At 48.5% G+C, this 27,276-nt stretch overlaps 2 protein-coding genes across 4 annotated transcripts in view; one reads left to right on the forward strand and one right to left on the reverse strand.

The window, feature by feature from the left end:
• The first annotated feature begins 1,416 nt into the window (after window positions 1-1,416).
• On the forward strand, window positions 1,417-12,765 carry PEX16 (peroxisomal biogenesis factor 16). Its single transcript, XM_075280795.1, has 11 exons — window positions 1,417-1,574; window positions 4,443-4,478; window positions 4,990-5,066; window positions 5,265-5,398; window positions 5,674-5,774; window positions 7,169-7,246; window positions 7,323-7,472; window positions 7,600-7,672; window positions 7,756-7,875; window positions 10,733-10,797; window positions 10,882-12,765. The coding sequence occupies exons 1-11, from the start codon at window positions 1,442-1,444 to the stop codon at window positions 10,938-10,940; spliced, it is 1,026 nt and encodes a 341-aa protein (XP_075136896.1). The 5' UTR covers window positions 1,417-1,441; the 3' UTR covers window positions 10,941-12,765.
• Window positions 12,766-17,724: 4,959 nt separating this feature from the next.
• The window catches only part of MAPK8IP1 (mitogen-activated protein kinase 8 interacting protein 1), a 54,804-nt gene continuing 45,252 nt past the window's right edge, over window positions 17,725-27,276 (reverse strand). For 2 of the 3 annotated variants that reach the window (XM_075280791.1, XM_075280793.1), the window contains exons 5-12: window positions 25,553-26,377; window positions 24,132-24,201; window positions 21,387-21,559; window positions 20,116-20,222; window positions 19,190-19,309; window positions 18,801-18,871; window positions 18,618-18,716; window positions 17,725-18,033 (exon numbers count right to left, since the gene is read on the reverse strand). In XM_075280791.1, coding sequence (XP_075136892.1) covers window positions 17,961-18,033; window positions 18,618-18,716; window positions 18,801-18,871; window positions 19,190-19,309; window positions 20,116-20,222; window positions 21,387-21,559; window positions 24,132-24,201; window positions 25,553-26,377 — 1,538 coding nt within the window. In that variant the 3' untranslated portion in view covers window positions 17,725-17,960. The remainder of the gene's footprint in view (window positions 18,034-18,617; window positions 18,717-18,800; window positions 18,872-19,189; window positions 19,310-20,115; window positions 20,223-21,386; window positions 21,560-24,131; window positions 24,202-25,552; window positions 26,378-27,276) is intronic. The other variant, XM_075280792.1, reaches the window with a different exon arrangement.

The following is a 27,276-nucleotide window of genomic DNA, read 5'->3' on the forward strand; positions in this document are numbered from 1 at the left end:
GATGGTTGTGCGTGAAAATCCCAGTAGATCAGCAGTTTCTGAAATACTCAGACCAGCCCTTCTGGCACCAACAACCATGCCACGTTCAAAGGCACTCAAATCACCTTTCTTCCCCCCCATACTGATGCTCGGTTTGAACTGCAGGAGATTGTCTTGACCATGTCTACATGCCGAAATGCACTGAGTTGCCGCCATGTGATTGGCTGATTAGAAATTAAGTGTTAACGAGCAGTTGGACAGGTGTACCTAATAAAGTGGCCGGTGAGTGTAGATGTCTACTGATCCAGAGATAAATATCCACTGATCCAGGGATAGATGTCCACTGATGGCTCATTATACAGGAGAATCATCGGTATAATCTTCTTAAAGGGGTTGTCCAGGATATATTTCTTATCTAACAGCGCCACAGCTGTCCGCAGGTTGTGTGTGGTATCGCAGCTCAGACTCGTTGTATTTAATGGGACCTGCCAACGGTCCCAGAATTGGGCAGCTGCACAAGGGCCCAGGAGGTAAGGGGGCCCTCTGCTCACCAAAGGCTCCCGACTGATATATTACATTGCCTGTAAAGGACTTAGCAAATCGCACAGTTCAGACTGACTAATATAGTGTTATGTGAGTGCGAGGGGCCCAAACACCTGCGAGGGGCCCAAACGTTATTGTACACAGGACCCTGGCCCAGAATGTCAGGAATTTCCCTCAAAATCAGCTCCAAACTCCTCTATGTGAACGTGCCCCTAAATTGTGAATCCATTGCTATGAGACAGAACCCCTTTAGGCAGGGGCGCAGCTATAGGGGGTGCAGAGGGAGCAGTCGCTGTATAGTGGGGGGGCCACAAACTATATCACTCTTCTATATAGCACCTGGCAGCTAGGGGCCCCATTACAGATTTTGTATAGGGGCCCCGGAGCTACAAGGTCTATATGGCTACTTTGGCCACGACCGATGTTGCGCAGCCACAGATTTTCGTGTCTCGCTGCCTGTATCACAGGTAATGACAGTGACCGTGGTGACGGCGTGGTCGTCACCGCCATATCACAGTCGCCAGGATTCCAAACCACGTTCACTATCAGCAATGGCGGCGGCGCGGTGCTGGGATCTTTGGCCATACAATGTGTATCGCAACCCAAATCGCCCTGATGTAATATAGATAGAGCAGGAGATTAAAGAGTCTCCTTATAGCGGCAGAATGTCCGTGAGACGGCGCCCGCAGACCACGAATATCTGACACGCAAGAAAATCAGCAAAGACTGCATGTAAAGGAACAAAATAAACGGAAAGACGGCGCAGAAACCAGCGGAGCAGAGTAATATCCATCTGCTGAGTGTTACGAGCGAGCCAATATCTGTCCAGGGCAGGAGGGGTTAAGCGCCTGTCTCCGCCCATCCAGGGGCCGGCCTTAGCTGAGTGTCTGTGACCAGGAAGAGAAGTTGCAGGATCAGGATGGCTGCTGCAGTGCGCTGCTGGGAGAAGCTGCAGGATCTCATCCACAAGTACAAGGAGTTTGTCATCCAGAACCCTGCGGGGGCCACACAGGTGGAGGGGGCCGTGCGCATGCTCTCATACCTCATAGCAGGTAAGGGGTGGGGGGCTGCAGAGCATCGCACATCTGCAGATTATCCTCCTGCATCGCCCCTCGCCCGTGACCTTACACACTGATCTGGGGCAGATAATGGGGCTGAACCTTCACCCCACCGAGCGGCGCAGGCGGAGATACATACAGCGCTTTATTAAAGGACACCGCCACCTAAAGATATTCCAACCAGCTGCCTCTCAATCGCGGGAAAGCTGAGTGATCGTCTATATAATGCTGCCATATAGTGTGTCATCCAGCTTTCCAAGACTCCTGAGTGTCACGACAACTAAAGCCCCCTCTCATGTATTGGCGTGTATGCTCAGGAGTCTGGGAAAGCTGAGTAGATGTTTATCAATAAAGAGGTGTTCACATGGCGGACGCAATCTGTTGTGGGTGTTTCGGATTTATTGCAGATGTGACTTTGCACGGCGGGGAGTCTGCACGAGGATCGGCCCTGATATCTCTCACCCGGAATACATGACTTTACTTGTGCAAACCCCATTTACAAGCAAAACCTGTGTGAACATGGCTTTAAAGGGGTCCCTGCATGATGTGGTGCTGCACAAGAGCAGAATATGGCAGTACGTGACGTCCCTCCATTGTACGGTGCGATACATGGGCATTATATGACAGCACATGATGTCCCTCCATAGTACGGTGCGGCACATGATGTCCCGCCATAGTATGGTGCGGCACATGGACATTATAGACAGCACATGACGTCCCTCCATTGTACGGTGCGATACATGGGCATTATAGACAGCACATGATGTCCTTTTATAGTACGGTGCGGCACATGATGTTCCTCCATAGTACGGTGCGGCACTAGGGCATTATATGATGGCACATGATGTCTCTCCATAGTACAGTGTGACACTAGAGTATTATATGGCGGCACATGATGTCTCTCCATAGTACAGTGTGACACTAGAGTATTATATGGCGGCACATGATGTCTCTCCATAGTACAGTGTGACACTAGAGTATTATATGGCGGCACAGGACATCTCTCCATAGTACAGTGTGACACTAGAGTATTATATGGCAGCACAGGACGTCTCTCCATAGTACAGTGTGACACTAGAGTATTATATGGCAGCACAGGACGTCTCTCCATAGTACAGTGTGACACTAGAGTATTATATGGCGGCACATGATGTCTCTCCATAGTACAGTGCGGCACTAGAGTATTATATGGCGGCACAGGACATCAATCACCTGTCTCAGACTCTCTCACATAGGAAGCCATTCCATACGAGTCTCCGATCACAGAAGTAACTTCTGCTGTTACAAACAAGACCACCGACATCCCCGGCCTTTGCACGGCGGGGAGTCTGCACGAGGATCGGCCCTGATATCTCTCACCCGGAATACATGACTTTACTTGTGCAAACCCCATTTACAAGCAAAACCTGTGTGAACATGGCTTTAAAGGGGTCCCTGCATGATGTGGTGCTGCACAAGAGCAGAATATGGCAGTACATGACGTCCCTCCATTGTACGGTGCGATACATGGGCATTATATGACAGCACATGATGTCCCTCCATAGTACGGTGCGGCACATGGGCATTATAGACAGCACATGATGTCCCGCCATAGTACGGTGCAGCACATGGACATTATAGACAGCACATGATGTCCCTCCATTGTACGGTGCGATACATGACGTCTCTCCATTGTACGGTGCGATACATGGGCATTGTAGACAGCACATGATGTCCTTTTATAGTACGGTGCGGCACATGATGTTCCTCCATAGTACGGTGCGGCACTAGGGCATTATATGATGGCACATGATGTCTCTCCATAGTACAGTGTGACACTAGAGTATTATATGGCGGCACATGATGTCTCTCCATAGTACAGTGTGACACTAGAGTATTATATGGCGGCACAGGACATCTCTCCATAGTACAGTGTGACACTAGAGTATTATATGGCAGCACAGGACGTCTCTCCATAGTACAGTGCGACACTAGAGTATTATATGGCGGCACAGGACATCTCTCCATAGTACAGTGCGGCACTAGAGTATTATATGGCGGCACAGGACGTCTCTCCATAGTACAATGTGACACTAGAGTATTATATGGCGGCACATGTTGTCTCTCCATAGTACAGTGCGGCACTAGAGTATTATATGGCGGCACAGGACATCTCTCCATAGTACAGTGCGGCACTAGAGTATTATATGGCGGCACATGATGTCTCTCCATAGTACAGTGTGACACTAGAGTATTATATGGCGGCACATGATGTCTCTCCATAGTACAGTGTGACACTAGAGTATTATATGGCGGCACAGGACATCTCTCCATAGTACAGTGCGGCACTAGAGTATTATATGGCGGCACATGATGTCTCTCCATAGTACAGTGCGACACTAGAGTATTATATGGCGGCACATGATGTCTCTCCATAGTACAGTGTGACACTAGAGTATTATATGGCGGCACATGATGTCTCTCCATAGTACAGTGCGACACTAGAGTATTATATGGCGGCACATGATGTCTCTCCATAGTACAGTGTGGCACTAGAGTATTATATGGCGGCACATGATGTCTCTCCATAGTACAGTGTGACACTAGAGTATTATATGGCGGCACATGATGTCTCTCCATAGTACAGTGTGACACTAGAGTATTATATGGCGGCACATGATGTCTCTCCATAGTACAGTGTGGCACTAGACTAGAGTACTATATGGCAGCACAGGACGTCTCTCCATAGTACGGTGCGGCACATGATGTCTCTCTATAGTACAGTGTGACACTAGAGTATTATATGGCGGCACATGATGTCTCTCCATAGTACAGGACTGCAGTGACTGACACCTTAAATATTTTTTTTCTTCCTTTTCTTAGGCCGCTTCACGGATTCCCATGAGTTGTCAGAGCTTGGTAAGTGCCTCCTGGTACTGAGTGTGCGTCTTAAGGATATGTCGTCACCCGTTACTCCTGTAGCGCCATCATATTCCATAGTGTTGTACAGATCTTCCTCATACAGATCAATCACCTGTCTCAGACTCTCTCACATAGGAAGCCATTCCATACGAGTCTCCGATCACAGAAGTAACTTCTGCTGTTACAAACAAGACCACCGACATCCCCGGCCCCCTACCCGGACCGCCGCCCCGACCCCCCTACCCGGACCACCGACATCCCCGGCCCCCTACCCGGACCGCCGCCCCTACCCGGACCACCGACATCCCCGGCCCCCTACCCGGACCGCCGCCCCGACCCCCCTACCCGGACCACCGACATCCCCGGCCCCCTACCCGGACCGCCGCCCCGACCTCCCTACCCGGACCACCGACATCCCCGGCCCCCTACCCGGACGCCGCCCCGACCTCCCTGTGCCAGCACCGTGTGTGACATCTCATCTGGTCACTTTTTTTTCTCACTTTTTTAGTTTACTCGTCCTCCAATCTTTTGGCCTTGCTCAATGACGGGATCCTGAGGAAGGAATTTCTTAAGCCGCCTCCTACGGTAAGTCACGGACACGAGATCTCGATATGGCGAGATGTGCAGAATTAGAATAACATGGCGGCTGTGTGAAAGCTGAGCCACAATACCACACACAACCTGACCATCAGGGGGCGCTGTTATGTAAGCGGGCGGCCATGTTGTTTCTCCTCCTGTACAGCCTGTGATCGCTCATCCCTTTCTCTCCTCCATCTTTTACAGGACGGCCCTCAGCAGCGTCTGAAGAACTGGCTGGGAGTCTTGGAAAGTCTGGAGGTGTTCATTGAAATTGGGTCTGCGCGCGCCTGGGGGGACAGGACCAGATGGGCGGCCATATTGGTTATTCAGCTGCTGAAGTGAGTTTGGTATTTCTCGTCTCCTACAGGCAGCCATTTTGTTTCTTGCCTGAGGCGTCTTCTTTCATACTTAGAGATTCTAGTCCGCTCTCTCATAGATCTGTGACAACCAATGTGACACCATGACAGTGCCCACCAGAGTTGTCACCCAGATTTCTCACACATCTTACCTCTAAATTCAGAAAGCTTGGTGTCAATCCCTCTATGAGTTGTCAGTGCGGCCATGTTGGTTGTCAGGGCCTCTCGTGGCTCACTCATTCTTCTTGTCCCATCAGGGCCTGTCTGCGTATTGTGCTGCTCCTGTGGTACAAGTCCGGCATCCAGACCTCGCCCCCTGTGACTCCGCTAGACCGAGAGAAGGTGCTGAACCAAACAGGTCTGTATACAGTCCGTGACTATGGGGGCGGCCATCTTGTCTGAGCTTCTCCTCTGCTCTGTTAACAGCATTTAGTAACCTGCTTTACAGCACAGACATGGCCATAGGCAGTAACAGTCTGGAGCCGACTCATTGAGGTCTATGGAGGGTTTTCTAGACATGCTCAGTGCAGGGAGGGGGAGGAGCTAAGCTGTGACATCATCTATTGTCAGTAGTGATGTAATGATGGCTCAGTGGTGTTATCTATAGAGGTCTTATCTTCTATTGTAATCCTGTCTGTGATGTAAATGAGGCGACTGCTGCAAAAAAAACCTCTACAGAATTGGCAAGTGTCTGTTTGTTGTTAAGCTTAGTGTCCAGAGTGAAAATTGCAGGATATAGTGATGTGTGTGTGTATAATATAGGCCATTCCCTCCTGCTCCTCTGGGGGCGCCGGCAGGCTTACTACTGTGTATGGTCTATGGACTGATGCTTTGAGCTGCTCCGGCGCCATCTGGTGCCCATTACAATACCCGTCACCTGCGCTTCTAAGCAGAACATTTAAAAATGAGAACATCCAGGAGGGAGCGAAAGCCAAAAATGTCCTCTAGATAGAAAATGTAGTGACCAAGAGCTAAAATACAGATCATATATATATATATATATATATATATATATATATATATATATACACATCACACATACATATACATATCTCGCACATACACAGACACATCTCGCACATACACAGACACATCTCGCACATACACATCTCGCACATATACACATCACACATGCACATACACATATCTTGCACATACATATCTCGCACATATACACATCATACATACACATCATACATACACATATCTCGCACATACACATCACACGTACACATATCTCGCACATACACATATCTCGCACGTACACATATCTCGCACGTACACATATCTCGCACATACATACACATATCTCGCACATATACATATCTTGCACATACACATCACACGTACACATATCTCGCACGTACACATATCTCGCACATACATACACATATCTCGCACATACACATATCTCGCACATATACATATCTTGCACATACATATCTCGCACATATACACATCATACATACACATCATACATACACATATCTCGCACATACACATCACACGTACACATATCTTGCACATACATATCTCGCACGTACACATATCTCGCACATACACATCACACGTACACATATCTTGCACATACATATCTCGCACGTACACATATCTTGCACATACATATCTCGCACGTACACATATCTCGCACATACATACACATATCTCGCACATATACATATCTTGCACATACATATCTTGCACATCTCTCTGCTCTTCACTTCTCGTTCCCTCTTGTTATTCTTTGTACAGCAGAAGAGATGGAGGACCAGCGAGATTCGTGTTTTGTGGGGCGACGTTCCAGCCGCGCGGTGCGCTCCCTCAGTGACAGTAAGGGTTACTTTGGCTCTGTCCTTTGGGTCTTGTATTTGGATAGTTGTGATGTTTTCCTCTTCTTCTTCCTCAGCCCCCTCCGGTCGGAGTCGCTTCTGGAGGAGTCCTCAGATCCCCGAGCACAGGAGGGACGGGCACAACGAGAGGAACGGGAAGCCTTTGGAGCTGGGGCCCCTGGGGACGGTGGCTGAGAGCGTTCACATCCTGAGACCCGTCACTCACCGTATCCTCTACATAATGGACCTTCAGTACTTATAGATGTCGGGCGATGCGTTGCTAGGGGCAACCCCACCATATTTTATTTTTTTGCCCCCTTACTCCTTGATTGCTCCTTAACCCTTCGATGACAGTGGCGAGCCTGGCTGTATGGGGTCAGAAATCATGGAAGCCCTGGCTGCTGGCAGCTGCCCTGGACATCACAAGGTGAGAACCCGCTATAGGGACAAGCTGCGCCCGCCATTGTATGCTGCGACCCCGTCCCTGACCTCATGGAACCTTTCTTACAGCCTGTCCGTGCTGCGCGACCTCCATCATCTGAGCCGCCGGGAGCGCGGGGAGCTCCGGAGAAGGACCCTGCTGTTACTGTATTATTTACTACGATCCCCATTTTATAACCGTTACACTGAGTAAGTATACAGTATATATGTGCGTATATAGTACAGGAGTATACAGTATATGTGTATATAGTACAGGAGTATACAGTATATATGTGTGTATATAGTACAGGAGTATACGGTATATATGTGCGTATATAGTACAGGAGTATACGGTATATATGTGCGTATATAGTACAGGAGTATACGGTATATATGTGTGTATATAGTACAGGAGTATACGGTATATATGTGCGTATACAGTACAGGAGTATACGGTATATATGTGCGTATATAGTACAGGAGTATACAGTATATATGTGCGTATATAGTACAGGAGTATACGGTATATGTGTGTGTATATAGTACAGGAGTATACGGTATATGTGTGTGTATATAGTACAGGAGTATACGGTATATATGTGCGTATACAGTACAGGAGTATACGGTATATATGTGCGTATATAGTACAGGAGTATACAGTATATGTGTATATAGTACAGGAGTATACAGTATATATGTGTGTATATAGTACAGGAGTATACGGTATATGTGTGTGTATATAGTACAGGAGTATACGGTATATATGTGCGTATATAGTACAGGAGTATACGGTATATATGTGCGTATATAGTACAGGAGTATACAGTATATGTGTATATAGTACAGGAGTATACAGTATATATGTGTGTATATAGTACAGGAGTATACGGTATATGTGTGTGTATATAGTACAGGAGTATACGGTATATATGTGCGTATATAGTACAGGAGTATACGGTATATATGTGCGTATATAGTACAGGAGTATACGGTATATATGTGCGTATATAGTACAGGAGTATACGGTATATATGTGCGTATATAGTACAGGAGTATACGGTATATATGTGCGTATATAGTACAGGAGTATACGGTATATATGTGCGTATATAGTACAGGAGTATACGGTATATGTGTGCGTATATAGTACAGGAGTATACGGTATATGTGTGCGTATACAATACAGGAGTATACGGTATATATGTGCGTATACAGTACAGGAGTATACGGTATATATGTGCGTATACAGTACAGGAGTATACGGTATATATGTGCGTATACAGTACAGGAGTATACGGTATATATGTGCGTATATAGTACAGGAGTATACGGTATATATGTGCGTATATAGTACAGGAGTATACGGTATATATGTGCGTATACAGTACAGGAGTATACGGTATATATGTGCGTATATAGTACAGGAGTATACGGTATATATGTGCGTATACAGTACAGGAGTATACGGTATATATGTGCGTATATAGTACAGGAGTATACGGTATATATGTGCGTATATAGTACAGGAGTATACGGTATATATGTGCGTATATAGTACAGGAGTATACGGTATATATGTGCGTATATAGTACAGGAGTATACGGTATATATGTGCGTATATAGTACAGGAGTATACGGTATATATGTGCGTATATAGTACAGGAGTATACGGTATATATGTGCGTATATAGTACAGGAGTATACGGTATATATGTGCGTATATAGTACAGGAGTATACGGTATATATGTGCGTATATAGTACAGGAGTATACGGTATATATGTGCGTATATAGTACAGGAGTATACGGTATATATGTGCGTATATAGTACAGGAGTATACGGTATATATGTGCGTATATAGTACAGGAGTATACGGTATATATGTGCGTATATAGTACAGGAGTATACGGTATATATGTGCGTATATAGTACAGGAGTATACGGTATATATGTGCGTATATAGTACAGGAGTATACGGTATATATGTGCGTATATAGTACAGGAGTATACGGTATATATGTGCGTATATAGTACAGGAGTATACGGTATATATGTGCGTATATAGTACAGGAGTATACGGTATATATGTGCGTATATAGTACAGGAGTATACGGTATATATGTGCGTATATAGTACAGGAGTATACGGTATATATGTGCGTATATAGTACAGGAGTATACGGTATATATGTGCGTATATAGTACAGGAGTATACGGTATATATGTGCGTATATAGTACAGGAGTATACGGTATATATGTGCGTATATAGTACAGGAGTATACGGTATATATGTGCGTATATAGTACAGGAGTATACGGTATATATGTGCGTATATAGTACAGGAGTATACGGTATATATGTGCGTATATAGTACAGGAGTATACGGTATATATGTGCGTATATAGTACAGGAGTATACGGTATATATGTGCGTATATAGTACAGGAGTATACGGTATATATGTGCGTATATAGTACAGGAGTATACGGTATATATGTGCGTATATAGTACAGGAGTATACAGTATATGTGTATATAGTACAGGAGTATACAGTATATGTGTATATAGTACAGGAGTATACAGTATATATGTGTGTATATAGTACAGGAGTATACAGTATATATGTGTGTGTATATAGTACAGGAGTATACAGTATATATGTGTGTGTATATAGTACAGGAGTATACAGTATATATGAGCGTATATAGTACAGGAGTATACAGTATATGTGTATATAGTACAGGAGTATACAGTATATATGTGTGTATATAGTACAGGAGTATACAGTATATATGAGCGTATATAGTACAGGAGTATACAGTATATGTGTATATAGTACAGGTGTATACAGTATATATGAGTGTATATAGTACAGGAGTATCTGCACCAGTATATATGAGTGTATATAGTATGTGAGTATCTAGTATATATGAGTGTATATAGTACAGGAGTATACAGTATATCAGCAGATGTTACAGGTCACGTCTGTCTCAGTCTCTGCAGCGGACTCGTCCTTGATATAATCTTCCATCTGAACGCGTCTTGAGTTGATTTTTCTGTATTGACAGAATTCGGCTGCTCCTCCTCCTGCGACTCTTAGGCGACTACGTCCCGGGGCTGGGGCTGGTGGCACGTAAGTGACCTGACAGTATATATAGAGTATATATGTAGTATATAGATCCTTGGGCTGTGCTGTGACCGTCTTGTCTCTCTGAAGGTCCCCTGATGGATTACCTCCCCGTGTGGCAGAAGATTTATTTCTACAACTGGGGCTGAAGGGTCACTTGGGGTCGCCCTGGACACTTGGGGATGAGCAGGACTTTTGGGGTCGCCCTGGATCTTCCTCCCCTCCTCCGCTTGGTAGGGATTTGGGGATTTGACATCTGGACTTTGTGATACTGAACTGAGACCATAAATGTCTGTCCCTGATGTGAGAATCCCGGGAGCTCCGGAGCGGCCGCCGGGCCCTGAATGACTCCATAGACTTCATCGTGTTTCTTACTAGGACGGATTTTTGTAGGATTTCAATGACTTTAGAAAATCAGAAACAGCTCCACTCATGGCTACAGGTTGGCTCTGGTACTACACCGTGACCCCATTACATTCAATGCAGCACCATACGTAGTCCATGGATAGGGGCGACGCTATTTTTTTGGAAGAAAGCAGCCATGTTTAATCTCACAACCCCTTTAACGAAACACTTTAGACCCCGCCCACCCAATAGGCCACACCCACACGTGTATGGTTGTCTGCACAGTCAGAACCTTGAGCTGGGTCTCGTCCACTCCTGCGCTCTCTGGACAGTCTGACCCCTCCATGGCCGTTCCATGAGCTGTCCTTGGAGCTTGGCGCTCTGTCCAGTCATTTTGCAAACGGTAACCTGAAATCCTCGAATCCTATTCACACCCAGAGCTGCACTCATAATTCTGCTACTTGCTCACGTGCACTATACTGTATGGACACCTGACTGAGTAAAGACGCGGTCACAACGTGTTCCTGAGGATCTGCTGGTGATTGACAACCACACGATCCCCTCAATGTGCGTTTCGTGATCTGTAGCGATCGTTGTCCCGTGTTCAGGCTCTTCAATGTGACGGCGGGAAAACCGTAACTATTTAAAGGGAAAGAATCGCCAGGAAATGACTTTTTATATTTAATATGTTTTTACAGAGTTTTTGGTGTTTTTTTTTGTTTTTTTCTAATTTTTCTTTCCCATGTTATTATCGATGTTTGAAAAAAAAAAAAAAAAAAATCCTTAAACTCCTGCAATTCCAACTCTTGCCACTAAGCCTAAATCGGTGACTTCCTGTCTCTTGGTGATGGACCCTGGACACAGCAGTGCGAGCAGATAAGATGGGATGTCACCTATAGGCAGATCCTGTGTCTTATCTGCGTCTACGGGATCGCTGTGATCTCCAGTGTGCTGTAAGTGAGGTCACTGCTGCCAAGAAATCTACTGAAAACTAGAGGTCTCAGCATATTATGTGGCTTAGCGGTCAGAGTCAGAATTGAAGAATTTTTTATATATATATATATTTTTCTAAGTATTGACAATAACATGGAAAATTTTAAAAAACTTCACCAAAAATTCTCTAAAAATATGTTTTGCATAAAAAGTAGTGTTTAGCTGTGATTGGAGAAGAAACGGTCATGTGACTGCACAAGATGAGAGCAAAAAGTCACGGAATATTTTTTTTAGATTTCAGTGTAAAATGATTGAATTTGTTATTTTCCTTAAAGGCACGGTCTATTAAAGGGGTGGTTCCATAGTCACAACTTATTAACTATTTGAGTGCTGTCACTGGATTGTGCGTCCTATATCCCCGTGTGAATGGCGGTCTCGTGCGTTCGCTGCCGCTCCATTCAAATCCTAAGGGACTGACCAAGACGCCAAACTCTGCAATGGCTCAGTCCCATATAGATTGTCCGATATATACGTGTGACCACGGCGGCATTCTCTGGGTGGGCGGGACTCCCGTTTTTGTTATCAGTGGTTCCCCCAGTAGTCGGACACTTATGACGTACCCATGTTGTGGCAGTGGAGGACCCCTTTAAGACGGACATTCTTAGAGGATTTATCACGTGTACAATAAAATCCTTTGTAATGCTATTTCTGATTGTAAAATAAAATAATTTCTTCTATTTCTGCAGCGCAATTTATAGCAGGAACGTAAGATGTCTGACTTGGCAGCAGCAACTGCCGGCCATTGTCTTCCTGGTCACATGACCCTGATCCTTGTAATGTCAGGTCCCTGCTGGTCTCCATTGTCTTCCTGGTCACATGACCCCGGTCCTTGTAATGTCAGGTCCCTGCTGGTCTCCATTGTCTTCCTGGTCACATGACCCTCATCCTTGTGCTGTCAGGTCCCTACCGGTCTTCCTGGTCACATGACCCTGGTCCTTGTGATGTCAGATCATCATCGATCACCTGGCCTGGTCACATGACCCCGGTCCTTGTGATGTCATGTTCTATACGTTCCTTGCCTCAGGTGCTCCAGCCATGGGTGGACGTTGTGTATTGTCATTGCTAGTCCTGTTACTTCTCCTAGGAGCGGTCGCCTGTCCCCCCATTGCACCCCGGTGGGTACATTCAGGGGTCTCTGAGCAGCCATGTTCCCATGATGTCCCCCTAGTTGTCATACTGACCCCTGTGTTTTATTCCAGAGCTCGCCGAGACTTTCCCCTTGACTTTGAAGCTTTAGCTGAGATACCAGTAGAACACAACGGCCTTGTAGATGGTAATGGGGTGCGGAGGGGGGATGGGTACAAGCGCAGGTCACAGCTTATCCAGAATTTATTAATTGATAACCTATTCTAAGATCTGCCGGGTCTGACAACTGAGACTCCTTGGATCAGCTGTATGAGGTGTCAGTGGTGCTCCCTGAGCGTGGCCTCCATACACCAATGACGTCATATTCATCAGTCACATGACTTGTTTATAGCTCAGTCTTATCCGAGTTGAATGGGGCTGAGCTGCAATACCAAGCACAACCACTATACAACGGGCAGTGCTGTGAATAGGCCGCAACACTTGTCCAAATGCTTTGACTTCTCAAACTGCTGATCTGTGGGGGGTCCCGGGTGTCAGAGTCCACCGAGCTTCAATCAAGGATAGGTCGTCATTTAATAAGCCTGGAATGTAATCAAATGTAATCAATGGGAGTCGTTTCTTCCGGCTCCCGGAGAAGAGAAGCGAGATTTATTCTTAGGGCACCGGCATTCAGTCGCGGCCTCCTGTTTTTTGGTCCGGAACCTGAGGCAGCCTCTGCCATCCCTTTAAGGCCTCTCCATTATTTTGGGGCTTTCGTTTCTCTCACGTTGCAGACCTTTTCACTTGTTAGGTTTTATCCTAATTTATGGTGATTTTGTTCCTGCCGTCCCCAGATTACGGGGTGCCGCCCAAACATCCTTCCCTCTCTCAGCGAGTGATTCGTGAGCGGTCACAATGGCTAACACAAGCCGGCAAGAGCAAGCGAGACGAGCCCGACATTGGGGAGCTCTACTACGATGACGTCATGTAAGGCCAATGGTGGCCGGTGCGCAGTCAGCGATGTCAGGAATAAACCATGTACCGGGCGTTCTATGTGACTCTCATTCATCGGTCTCTTGTCTGTGACACTACAACTCCCAGCATGGCCGCTCTGTGACTGGGGATGGCCCCCCGGGCCCCGCACAAGAAGCCACAACCACAAGCCGGTAATAAATAAATCTCAGGCTGTTTATTGAGCTGCCCTCTGCCCCCAACCCATAGACTTACCCCCTCCGGCACAGCAAATGCCCCTTTAATGCACTTGGGGGGCGACTTTTTGCCACTAAATTTAGAACAAAATTTGATCCAATATGAAAAGGCATCGAGTCCGGTGATAAATCTGCACGTTGCGTCATGTTGTAATGTACGTTGTGATTCTATTCCTCATCACTGTCACTATCTCTGCTTGTTGTCAGTGGCCGGAGCCCTCACGGAGGGGCCACAGCAAGGATTGACCTGCCCCATTATGGCTGCAGCAGAGCGGGACAGACCGGCGCTCTCCATCCTATAGTGGCCAAATCTGGTACTGCACACAGCGCTGTCCTAGGTCAATTATAAAGTCCCAAAAACCCTTCTACACCCATGGCAAAAAGCAGCGGACAGTGACTGGATTTACCCCTGTGGGGGTGGTTTGTGCACTTCGGGGCAGACACTTTGTGTTGCGTGTCTTTTCCGCAGTGCGTGGATTGGATTTGTTGTGGCCCCGGCTTTAAGGCCTTATTGGACGTAGTAAGAACGTTCCATTCCCCGACAGCAAGCAGTGATGGTGACAATAGCGAAGAACTGCAACAAAAACCTATGAGAAAGCTGCAGATTAGGAGAATCCTCCCGCGATGTGACCACTGTTGCCAACACGAGCAGTAGCGTCGCTACAATGCAGGTCTCTGATTGGTTATCGCAGGCAGGGCCGCCATTTACACCAGGTCATTCTTCTTACTGGTTCCTTTTATATAGATTTGTATATTTTATGAAAGTTTCGTCCTCGGACCCGCAGACTCCCCATAAAATAATTGTGGAACATCTTTTGTTAGAGGTTTGGGTTGTGCCGTTCCTCTGTTATTCCTCCTGGAAATGTCTGACTAGATCAGGGGTTTGTCCTCACACACTGACAAACCTGACAAGTTTTTGGATAAAGCAGCGGACACTTCTAGTTCCCCATGAGAAGGTTTAGGGTTATTTGCCTTTCTATCTAGTCTCTTGTTATAATATTAGCCCAAATTATCTGGCTATAGAAATTTATCAAATTCTGACCGATTCTAGAAGCCGAGGCCTAACCTGTAGCCGGGGGCCCTGACCTACAGCCGGGAGCCTGATCCGATCTATAGCCGGGGCCTGACCTGTAGCCGGGGGCCCTGACCTACGGCCGGGGGCCTGACCTGATCTATAGCCAGGGGGCCTGACCTGATCTATAGCCGGGGCCTGACCTACAGCCGGGAGCCTGATCCGATCTATAGCCGGGGCCTGACCTGATCTATAGCCGGGGCCTGACCTACAGCCGGGAGCCTGATCCGATCTATAGCCGGGGCCTGACCTGTAGCCGGGGGCCCTGACCTACAGCCGGGAGCCTGATCCGATCTATAGCCGGGGCCTGACCTGTAGCCGGGAGCCTGATCTGATCTATAGCCAGGGCCTGACCTGTAGCCGGGGGCCCTGACCTACGGCCGGTGGCCTGACCTGATCTATAGCCGGGGCCTGACCTACAGTCGGGGGCCTGATCCGATCTATAGCCGGGGGCCCTGACCTACAGTCGGGGGCCTGATCCGATCTATAGCCGGGGCCTGACCTGTAGCCGGGGGCCTGACCTGATCTATAGCCAGGGGGCCTGACCTGATCTATAGCCAGGGGGCCTGACCTGATCTATAGCCGGGGCCTGACCTGTAGCCGGGGGCCCTGACCTACGGCCGGGGGCCTGACCTGATCTATAGCCGGGGGCCTGACCTATAGCCGGGAGCCTGATCCGATCTATAGCCAGGGGGCCTGACCTGATCTATAGCCAGGGGGCCTGACCTGATCTATAGCCGGGGCCTGACCTACAGCCGGGGGCCCTGACCTACAGTCGGGGGCCTGATCCGATCTATAGCCGGGGCCTGACCTATAGCCGGGAGCCTGATCCGATCTATAGCCGGGGCCTGACCTACAGCCGGGAGCCTGATCCGATCTATAGCCAGGGGGCCTGACCTGATCTATAGCCAGGGGGCCTGACCTGATCTATAGCCAGGGGGCCTGACCTGATCTATAGCCGGGGCCTGACCTACAGCCGGGGGCCCTGACCTACAGTCGGGGGCCTGATCCGATCTATAGCCGGGGCCTGACCTATAGCCGGGAGCCTGATCCGATCTATAGCCGGGGCCTGACCTACAGCCGGGAGCCTGATCCGATCTATAGCCAGGGCCTGACCTATAGCCGGGGGCCTGATCCGATCTATAGCCGGGGCCTGACCTATAGCCGGGGGCCTGATCCGATCTATAGCCGGGGCCTGACCTATAGCCGGGGGCCTGATCCGATCTATAGCCGGGGCCTGACCTATAGCCGGGACCTGCTCGAGTCTAGAATAATATAGATATACATTTATTTCCAGTATAAAACCCCGGGACAGAGGGTGTAAAGTAGGGACTGTCCATCTAGAAGAGGGGCACCGGGGCTTCTGGCAGCCGCCAAGTGTATCGGGCACCTCTCATTGAGCAAGGAGAAGGGTGACGCCCAGTTGTCCATTTATTCAAACTTTTCCAGGAGGATTTAGAGAGGGACAGCACAACTCCAGGATTGTTCTCGGTCAATGGGAAGTATTTAGTACATCGGACCCGTTCGGACAGCGGTCCGGCCTTCTATAAGTGACGCAAAGCAGATCTAGTGGCCTTAAGGTAGGTAAGAAAAAAGCACCAAGTAGCGGGATTGAAGCCCTGTGGAACGTCGGCCATTGTGAAGCACCTTGTCAGCCGCCTGCACCCCGGGCCGTAGACGAGCGTCCTTGTCACTATAGCAGCCAATCAGAATCCAGGTCTCCAGGATGCTTCTCCTTGGAGACGGTGTTGGTACATAAGGCCCAGTACAGACCTTATACATTCTGCCCGTGACGCCGTTGTCTAACGCGGCCACAACCATTCACTAGCGCCGTCTCTATACAAATGTCATGGCGGTCATGTATCAATAGCGCCATTTGTACGACACCTCAGTTCTGGCGCTGAAACGCAGATATATACGTAGCAGGGAAGGTTAATAATACGCCATTTATAGGGTAATAAATACGTCTCTTAGCCACAACCCCAAAACCAAAAGAGGGGGGTCAAACATTGGGGGCCGATAAATATATCTGATTTCGACCGCCCTATTTTCTGAAGTGTTTTCGCCAGTTTCTATCATGGCGGCATTGATACATGAACCCATGATCACTGGTTCTCTTCACAGTAACACGCAAGGATTAGGCCTTACCCCCCTCCGGGGCTCCTTTAGTTTGCTCCCACTCTCATGTCCATTCATTGTGGCATGTTCCATTTGCACAGTGTGTAGGGGGGAGTAGAGTCATCTACTTCTTGAAGATGGGTTAGGGGCAGAGCCAAGAAGAGAGAAGGTTATTTGGGAACGTTATATGATGGACAACCCTTGCTGGCCTTGGCATACACACACCCAGTTCACAAGTCCCACAGGGTGCAGGCGCAGAACAGCACAAGCCTTTAGCCCAACTTTCCTCCACCGTTTCGGCAGCTTCTTGCTCCTGTATGAGCGCTTAGTCCATGCACAGAACATGTTTCCGTGTTAGCAATCCATGGCTACTCCAGATAGATATCTTCTGTGGGACACGTGTACTCCACATATTCTTTGTAAAACTGCTGGAAGGCTCTCCTGTAGGAAGAACAGGGATCTAACATTACAAGAGGCTCCGATTACAACCACAGCTCCCCCCTGGTCCACAGGCTGTGTCTGGTACTGCGACTCCACTTCAGTCAAGGAAGTGAATAAGGCCAAGAACCCTTTAACTAGTGATAGGCAGGGGCGTAGGCAAGGGGGCAGTTAGAGGGTTAAATCCACCTCCGGGATGACCCCGATCAGGCACTGAATGATGAGCTTCATCCATGGAGGTGCTCGGAGGTTGCAGCCGGGCCCCGGAGTGACAAGCACACACACAAAATATACTCCCCTGTGATAGGACCCCCCCTCTGGAGAATCCTGCATATACCCCTGGATATATATATATCTAGTCCTACAGCTCCCGTCTGCTCATACATGAACCATAGAAGCAGTTATAGAGAGTGCGGCCAGGGGGCGCTATAGGACCAAGTATTTATATAATGTCAGCGCAGGTGCCCCTCTCCTAATTGTACATGGCAGATACTCCGGGGGATTTGGAGGCCCCTGAGATCTGTGGCCCCCCAAGTATTGGCCCTCGTCGCTTCTATCTCAGTCCTTTAGGAAATACAGTCGCTTACCCGACAGACTCTGCCAGGGGTTTAGTAGATTCCTCCGAGACGAACACGTGACATGCAAACCGGTGGTCTGAAGGATGCTTGGAGATGAAACCGAAATATCTAGAAAAGAGAGATAAGACACGTGAGACAAGATGGAGGAGAAGGGGAGACAGAAGAGCCTGCACCCCCAAACCTGGCACTTACTTGCTGTTCTTAGGGTGATATCCGCAGAAGGAAATATTCTTTAACTGGAAGAAATGGCTGCACGTGTTCACCTGTGGGGAGAGGAGTCGGAGTAGTGACGATCATACTCAGGGCGCACATAGGACCATAGGGATGACATTGTGTGACGTCATCTAGACACGACCCAACCCTCCGAAACAGACAGCAATAGCACCTGCTCCAGTCTGTGTGACCGAGTCCTCTGGCCCCCACAGTCACATGACCATGGGGTCACTGAAATAATCCACGCACAGTATTTGGCGATCTGTTCCTGCAGATACCAAAACCTCCAAGTATGGCCCTGACCCCTGAGGACAGAGTCTGGCCGCCCCATATACAAGGCTGTGGTTGTGAGGGACCGTCCTCCTTACCTGGCTGTGATCGTGAGGGTCTTCCCCGTGTACGGCGATCTTTAACCCTCTCAGGCTGATCTCCAATACGCAGCTAGATGGAGGGTTGGACAGCACTGTAAGGCGACGAGACATAGCAATCTGAAAGAAGAGGGGGCAGATCAGCCGAGAGGGCAACAAGGACACCCGAGAAAATTCAGATATGGAAAGATAAGTCACAACAAAGACAGTCCGTCACATGGCTCGTGGATTTCATGTTTTGGACCCGCTGGTCCTTGCTTGGTCATGTGATTTTATTTTTAGAGGGATGAGCAATCAGGATCGGAAAAGATTGGGACCCGATCGGCGATCGAGAAAATTTCACGATCGGGATTGACTGGAAGATGATCGGAAATCGGATTTTGAAATCTCAAGATCGGCTCAACCCTGCCGTATATATAATATATAATTAGATATATAATATATAATTAGGGTTGAGTGATCAGGATAGGGAAAGATCGGATACCGATCGGTGATCCAGCAAATTTCACGATCGGGATCGACTGGAAGATGATCGGAAAATCGCTCCTAAAATCTCAAGATCGGCTCAACCCTAATCCTGTATATAAATTTGTTGGCTGTTCCTCTTTGGTGCCAGTAGGTGGCAGTACTGCCCGTGTTGTGTCACCGAGACCCCTCCCAGCATTACAACATGCCAGTAAGCAGAGGGCAATATCCCGGGTGTATACAGGCAGCAGGTCACACCTGATGGATATATCTCCTCCAGGAATCGATGCAGATCAGAACACACAATACACAGCACAAGGTCACAAACCCGATCAAAGAATATTAATAAGGAGGGCGCAAAAATATCAAAAATAAAACATTGATAAAATCTGATTGGGGGGATTTTTCTAGGCTACAGATGTGAGGTTAACTGTCCCTTTAAGAAGCCGGCGCCTTCTCACCTTTTGCATGGCTGTGCAGAGGACGTCGGTCCCTTTGTGATACGGAACTTGCACTGACCCAAGAAACTTCACCCAGAACTGATCCAACCAATCCGAGGCCCGGGTCTCTGCAGGAAGCACAGAATATTGTAAAGCAGACCCCCACACCGTCGTATCACGTATCATGGCAATAGGACCGCGGCCAGCCATATCCACGTCATAGTATATAGATACAGATACAGCCATATCCACGTCATAGTATATAGATACACATACAGGTATATCCACGTCATAGTATATAGATACAGATACAGCCATATCCACGTCATAGTATATAGATACACATACAGGTATATCCACGTCATAGTATATAGATACAGATACAGCCATATCCACGTCATAGTATATAGATACAGCCATATCCACGTCATAGTATATAGATACACATACAGGTATATACACGTCATAGTATATAGATACAGCCATATCCACGTCATAGTATATAGATACACATACAGGTATATACACGTCATAGTATACAGATACAGGTATATACACGGTTTTGTTACATTTGGTCATTTATTTTATATATGTTGCAATTATTTTGCATTTGTTGAGTTTTTCTTCTCCGTTCACATCCAAAGATATAGAAATAAAATCTCTTGTATTGTCTTATACATTGTACTTTTATTGTTCCAATGTCCCAAAGACCAAACATTGAGCAGCTCCTATATAGGGGCTCATCTAAAGGGTTTCTATACGACTGGGTATACAAGAGACAACCCTGTATAATCGGATTCGCCCCATGTGCTCCACCTTGATGTTGTCTCATATACAAAAGTATTAAAAAACATCAGAGCCTGACGGATGAGATCTGACCGCACCGGGACTGTCTGTCCTCTGTTTCCTTCTATTTCTTATAGTCTGTGTCCATAAACCTGCACTACTGGGGACCCCGTACTCAGACAGTGCTCAGACCCCCTCCCCCCATGTCCTTATCACACACCAAAGCTTATAAATCTGGAAGTCAAATGTCTAAATGTTTTTTGCTCAGTTGTCGCCGCTCCCTGTGTTGTGGCCGGGGCTGGTACTGCGGCTCGCATTGATGTGACACGACTAAAGCCAATAGATTCTGGCCCTGTGCCATGTAAGTATGGGCCCGAACAGCTGATCTGTGGGGGATCCCAGAAATCAGATATAGCTGATAAATATAGACTGGGGATCTTATAATGACCGGTATATATAGACTGGGGATCTTATAATGACCGGTATATATAGACTGGAGATCTTACCTGACAGCTGATCCGGATCCTTGGTCACCTGCACGGCGTAGTAGGCAGGGAAGATCCCGCGCTCTCCGGTTCTCATGTTATAGGCCTCGTACCAGTAATCTTCAGCCTTCACCTCCACCAGCAGCGGGTCCTCCGCCTCCAGCTCCAGCTCCCCGGGGTGACGAGGCATAAATCTGCCATGAAGGGTGCAATTAATGGGTTAATGAGATGCAATTAAGACACAAGATCTGGTGGCGTTTAATTAGCAAATGTGTTGTTCAAGGCGGCTCAGCCGAGCGAATGTGTCCAGGCAGGGGCAGACACAGACAGCTGGGGCCCCTGTGCAAGGACAGCTATGGGCCCCTGTGCAAGGACAGCTATGGCCCCCTGTGTAAGGACAGCTATGGGCCCCTGTGCAAGGACAGCTATGGGCCCCTGTGCAAGGACAGCTGGGGGCCCCTGTGCAAGGACAGCTATGGCCCCCTGTGCAAGGACAGCTATGGGCCCCTGTGCAAGGACAGCTATGGGCCCCTGTGCAAGGACAGCTATGGGCCCCTGTGCAAGGACAGCTATGGCCCCCTGTGCAAGGACAGCTATGGCCCCCTGTGCAAGGACAGCTATGGGCCCCTGTGCAAGGACAGCTATGGGCCCCTGTGCAAGGACAGCTGGGGGCCCTGTGCAAGGACAGCTATGGCCCCCTGTGCAAGGACAGCTATGGGCCCCTGTGCAAGGACAGCTATGGGCCCCTGTGCAAGGACAGCTGGGGGCCCTGTGCAAGGACAGCTATGGCCCCCTGTGCAAGGACAGCTATGGGCCCCTGTGCAAGGACAGCTATGGGCCCCTGTGCAAGGACAGCTATGGCCCCCTGTGCAAGGACAGCTATGGCCCCCTGTGCAAGGACAGCTATGGGCCCCTGTGCAAGGACAGCTATGGGCCCCTATGCAAGGACAGCTGGGGCCCCTGTGCAAGGACAGCTATGGGCCCCTTGTGACGCTACATCTCAGCACAGAGCGCCCCCTTATGTCTCTTTAACAATCCAACAGTAATCATTAGCCATAAAGTCTCATTAGCTTAGTCATTTCCCCACAATCGCACAGACAATCATAATTAAGGTAATAGGGCCCCCTGACTGACTGGCCCCCGCACCGATGCACAGATTGCACCAATGGTAGGTTCGCCCCTGTGTCTGAGAGTATAGAGATGGACTTACATAGCAACTCCCATTACAGAGCATTTATTTTGTAGCTATCATTTTGGGATGGGGTCCTTTGGGCAAACAATTGAATCCAAAATCACCTCTAAACTTAGTAGTCACCTGCTGGAGCTTTGGGGCCCTGTAGTTTTACAGCCTATGATTGTGTCACAAAGGGGCCTGCGAGAAGATCCTAAGACCCTGCTCTCCGAAAGGCCATTTGGACCCTGGGCCATGTTGTTGTTGTTCATTACAGAAGACCTTTCACCACCGCCATCATTTCCATCGTTTTGCATGCATTAATAGCCCCCTCCTCCTCTGATTCCAGCACAGTTAGAATTTTTTCTCTTGCCCCCGCCATTCCTGAGCAGTCAGGGCCTTTATTTTTGGTGCCTGACATGTAACTAGACTCCCTAATGTCCAGTGGGTGGTGTCAGGCAGGGGCAGGCAAGGGGGCGGGGCTCAGAGCTCCAATCAGAGGCAGAAAGATCAGGAGGAGCAGGGAAGGGGGCGTGACTTAGAGCACCAATAGGAGGCAGAAAGATCAGGCAGGAGCAGGCAAGGGGGCGGGGCTCAGAGCTCCAATCAGAGGCAGAAAGATCAGGAGGAGCAGGCAAGGGGGCGGGGCTCAGAGCTCCAATCAGAGGCAGAAAGATCAGGCAGGAGCAGGCAAGGGGGCGGGGCTCAGAACTCCAATCAGAGGCAGAAAGATCAGGCAGGAGCAGGCAAGGGGGCGGGGCTCAGAGCTCCAATCAGAGGCAGAAAGATCAGGCAGGAGCAGGCAAGGGGGCGGGGCTCAGAGCTCCAATCAGAGGCAGAAAGATCAGGCAGGAGCAGGCAAGGGGGCGGGGCTCAGAGCTCCAATCAGAGGCAGAAAGATCAGGCGGAGCAGGGAAGGGGGCGTGACTTAGAGCACCAATAGGAGGCAGAAAGATCAGGCAGGAGCAGGCAAGGGGGCGGGGCTCAGAGCTCCAATCAGAGGCAGAAAGATCAGGCAGGAGCAGGGAAGGGGGCGTGACTTAGAGCACCAATAGGAGGCAGAAAGATCAGGCAGGAGCAGGCAAGGGGGCGGGGCTCAGAGCTCCAATCAGAGGCAGAAAGATCAGGCAGGAGCAGGCAAGGGGGCGGGGCTCAGAGCTCCAATCAGAGGCAGAAAGATCAGGCAGGAGCAGGCAAGGGGGCGGGGCTCATAGCTCCAATCAGAGGCAGAAAGAGCAGGAGGAGCAGGGAAGGGGGCGTGACTTAGAGCACCAATAGGAGGCAGAAAGATCAGGCAGGAGCAGGCAAGGGGGCGGGGCTCAGAGCTCCAATCAGAGGCAGAAAGATCAGGCAGGGGCAGGCAAGGGGGCGGGGCTCAGAGCTCCAATCACCCTCTTGCATTAGGGAGTCTAGTTAGATGTCAGGGATCAAAACTACCAGCTTCGATTTCTCAGGAATGGTGGAGAGAAAACGTTCCAATTGTGCCGGAATTAGAGGAGGGGGAGCTATTAAAGGACAGACAGAGCGAAGTTTTTGGAGGCGGTGAACGGTACTCACTAATATTTGCAGCTAGAGACTTGTATGAATAAAGTCACCTGAATACGGCTCGATGCGTCTGTTCTCGCTCCTCCCCGTTTATTAGGCACGAAAACAAGCCAAAGGAATCTGCACCGAAAAAGATTACAAACTGAGGCCCCCAAAAAACATTACCCGCCCCCTACCCCAAACCTTAAGATGTAAGAACAAACCCCACAAACACAAAGAGCGCCATCCCATGCACAGTCCACAGCGAGCAGCACGGCACACAACTAAGCCGAAGCCAACGACCAGCGACAGCAGATCACACACAATTCTGTGCAAAAGTATTAGGCGTGGGGTGGGAGAATGCTGCGCAGTAAGAATGCTTCCAGCAATAGAAGGGTTAATGTTATGAAGGGAATGAAGAAAAGAGAATTGTAAATCCCCCCAATATTCTGTGTGACCTTTGGCCTTTGCCTTCTTCTCGGTTCAGGTAGTTCTTAGCAGATCTTCTCTGGATGTTACTTGCTCCAATCCGTCTGTCTCTTCAGATCATCCAAGACAGACTAAGTGGGGGCCGGATCGTCACTTCCAGGACTCCTCCTCCAAAGGGCAAAGGTCACACCAAATATTGATGGGATTTATAATGTCTCTCCATAAAATAATCTATTAACCCTTCTTTGTCTGGAAGCATTCTCACTGCGCAGGATTTTCCCCACACCTGCCTATAACTTTTGCACTGAGCTGTATATTAAAACAACCCCAATTAAATATAATACAGTGATAGATAAGAGTCTCTGATGGGAAATCCAGAACATTTCAGAGGGTTAGTAAGTTAGAAGATTGGGGGGGGGGGTTTATAACCTACTGCTGCAGAACCTCTTTTTGAAGGGACGGCCTCATGTCCACCACTGGATATATACAGTATACACACTCTATGATGTTCTGCAGCAGCCGGGGCACATCATCATATAACACTGCACTATCGAACTATATAGAGACTAAAGCTGGACATATCAATTAGATTAATGTCGCCTGAACCTGCTAATTGTAACACGTATGGCGGAGTTCCCACTTTCCCTAGACAACGTTTTAGATCAAGCACCGGATTTCAACATGTCCGATCTATAGCTGCAGCCGCTTCTCTCTCCCCATTCACAATATATAGTATGTGCTCAGCTGAGCCAAGTGTGCATGTGTATGGGGGAATGGAAGGAATGGCTGAGCCCTGTCTGCAGTGTACGGCCAGCTTTAGACTATTCTGCACATATACACGTCATACATGTTGGGGCACATGTATCCACGTCTCATCCGTGTTGATAATCTTAGATGAAAAAGCCAAATATATGTCAATTTTTGGGCCAATTTGTTGACACGGGGGGTGACCCCACATAGCGAATACATCACGGGATGAGCGGTTCTTTAATACATGTGCCCCTATATACACGGGTGACAGGACCACAGACATAGATTAGTAGATTAGAAGGTGTCAGCTCACTCGTAAACTCACTCGTACATCGTGACCGTCCATTCATGAAGACATTCAGGAACTTTTTGGAGTAGGAGACATCGCCGTCCGGAGAAGAGGTGTCCGATAAGCACATAGACCTCCGGACTCTGCTCCCCTCCCTCCCGGCGGCCCCCACCTGTTCCTCTTCTTCCTCTTCATATTCCTCCCCAATGGCTGACTCATACGGCGAGGACACGCAGTTGTCGTACACGGTGCCGCTGTCGCTGTCATCGCTGTACCCTGCGTAACATTGGCGCAGACTGACCAACTGCAGCTGCACGTTATCGTCAACCACTAACGTGTACTTGACAGAGTCATAAGATAAGCCACTGGTGTCCGAGCTGACCGATGACCTCTGAAGTCCACGAGGACCACCGACCTTCGCCGGACACCCAAGATACCCCACCCCATCTTCCCCTTCCTCCTCCTCCTCCTCGCTGATTGACAACTGTTGTCTGCCCCCGTTGTTGGGCCGGACATTAACGTCCGCGTCTGAGCTGACTGACATGCGGCAAGGTCCGGCCTGTGATACGAATGGTCTCTCGGGTTCTGGGGGGTCCGAGCACCTCTGAACGGGGGTCAGGAATATTTCTTCTGTGGGCTCCAGTCTTACATCTGTCTGGTAGCGGATACGGTCTCTATGAGGGTCCAAGCGTGACCGGGTAGAAGAACGTCCGGAGGGGTCGTTGGCACTCTGGGTGGTGTTGTGCCGCCGGCAGGGTGTATCGGTGGAGGTGCCGCGGTCCTGGGTCACAGCCGGTGGGTTCCCTTCATCACTGAGACAGACATGTTCATTGGATGGGGTCGTCTCGCCTGTATAACAAGATAACACGTAAAGAGAGATTACAAGGCCCACTTCTGTCATTTTAGGGTGTTTTGCCATGAGAGGGAACAATGTGAGGCCCCCGGGACACTAAAAGGCGATAGGAGACCCCCAGCCTGGGTATCATACAGATCCCTGGACAGGAGGGGGTTAATGGTCGGACACTGCCCCAAACTACCGTTCACACTGGCAGTTCCTGTGGGCACTACATTTCCATCCTCCACCTGTATTCCTCCTATAATATTCCTTTCTCGCGCGTTCTGCGGTTGCCGTTTGTGTTTCGCTCATAGATTTTGGTGCCGCACATTGGCATCATTCAGTAATAAGGAGCCATATGGGCCGATATCGGAATCCAGGACGTGTTGTGGGTATATAGTCAAGTAAAACGATAAATTTATGAACATAAAAAAACACAAATAAAACTGCGCGGCATGAAAATATTTGGGCAGTCGCATCAAAATCCTGCAATTTTCACTCTGGCCACTAAACTACACTTGCCAGTTCTGAAGGTTTATCTTTGCAGCAGTCGCCTTATTTACATCACAGACAGGATTACAATAGAAGATAACACCACTGAGCCATCATTACATCACTACTGACACTAGATGATGTCATAGCTTAGCTCCTCCCCCTCCCTATACTGAGCATGTCTAGTAAACCCTCCATAGACCTCAATGAGTCGGCTCCAGACTATTACTGCCTGTGGTCATGACGGTGCTGTAAAGCAGATCACTAAATGCTGTTAACAGAGAGGAGGAGACACTTAGACAAGATGGCCGCCCCCATAGTCATGGACAGAAAATACAATAAAAAAAAATCAACAATCAGAAAATAAAAACAGATTAGAAAAAAAGTGACAAATTTCGCCCTCTGTTTTTATTGAAAAAAA

This window comes from Leptodactylus fuscus, chromosome 7 (genome assembly GCF_031893055.1).
Source record: "Leptodactylus fuscus isolate aLepFus1 chromosome 7, aLepFus1.hap2, whole genome shotgun sequence".
Classification (NCBI taxonomy): Eukaryota; Metazoa; Chordata; class Amphibia; order Anura; family Leptodactylidae; genus Leptodactylus; species Leptodactylus fuscus.

Coding starts and splice junctions, on each gene's coding strand:
- PEX16 (XM_075280795.1), top strand. CDS start 1,442: ATGGCTGCTGCAGTGCGCTGCTGGGAGAAGCTGCAGGATCTCATCCAC. Junction 7,473..7,599: donor CCTGAGACCCGTCACTCACC/GTATCCTCTACA, acceptor CTTCGATGACAG/TGGCGAGCCTGGCTGTATGG. Junction 7,876..10,732: donor TTTTATAACCGTTACACTGA/GTAAGTATACAG, acceptor CTGTATTGACAG/AATTCGGCTGCTCCTCCTCC.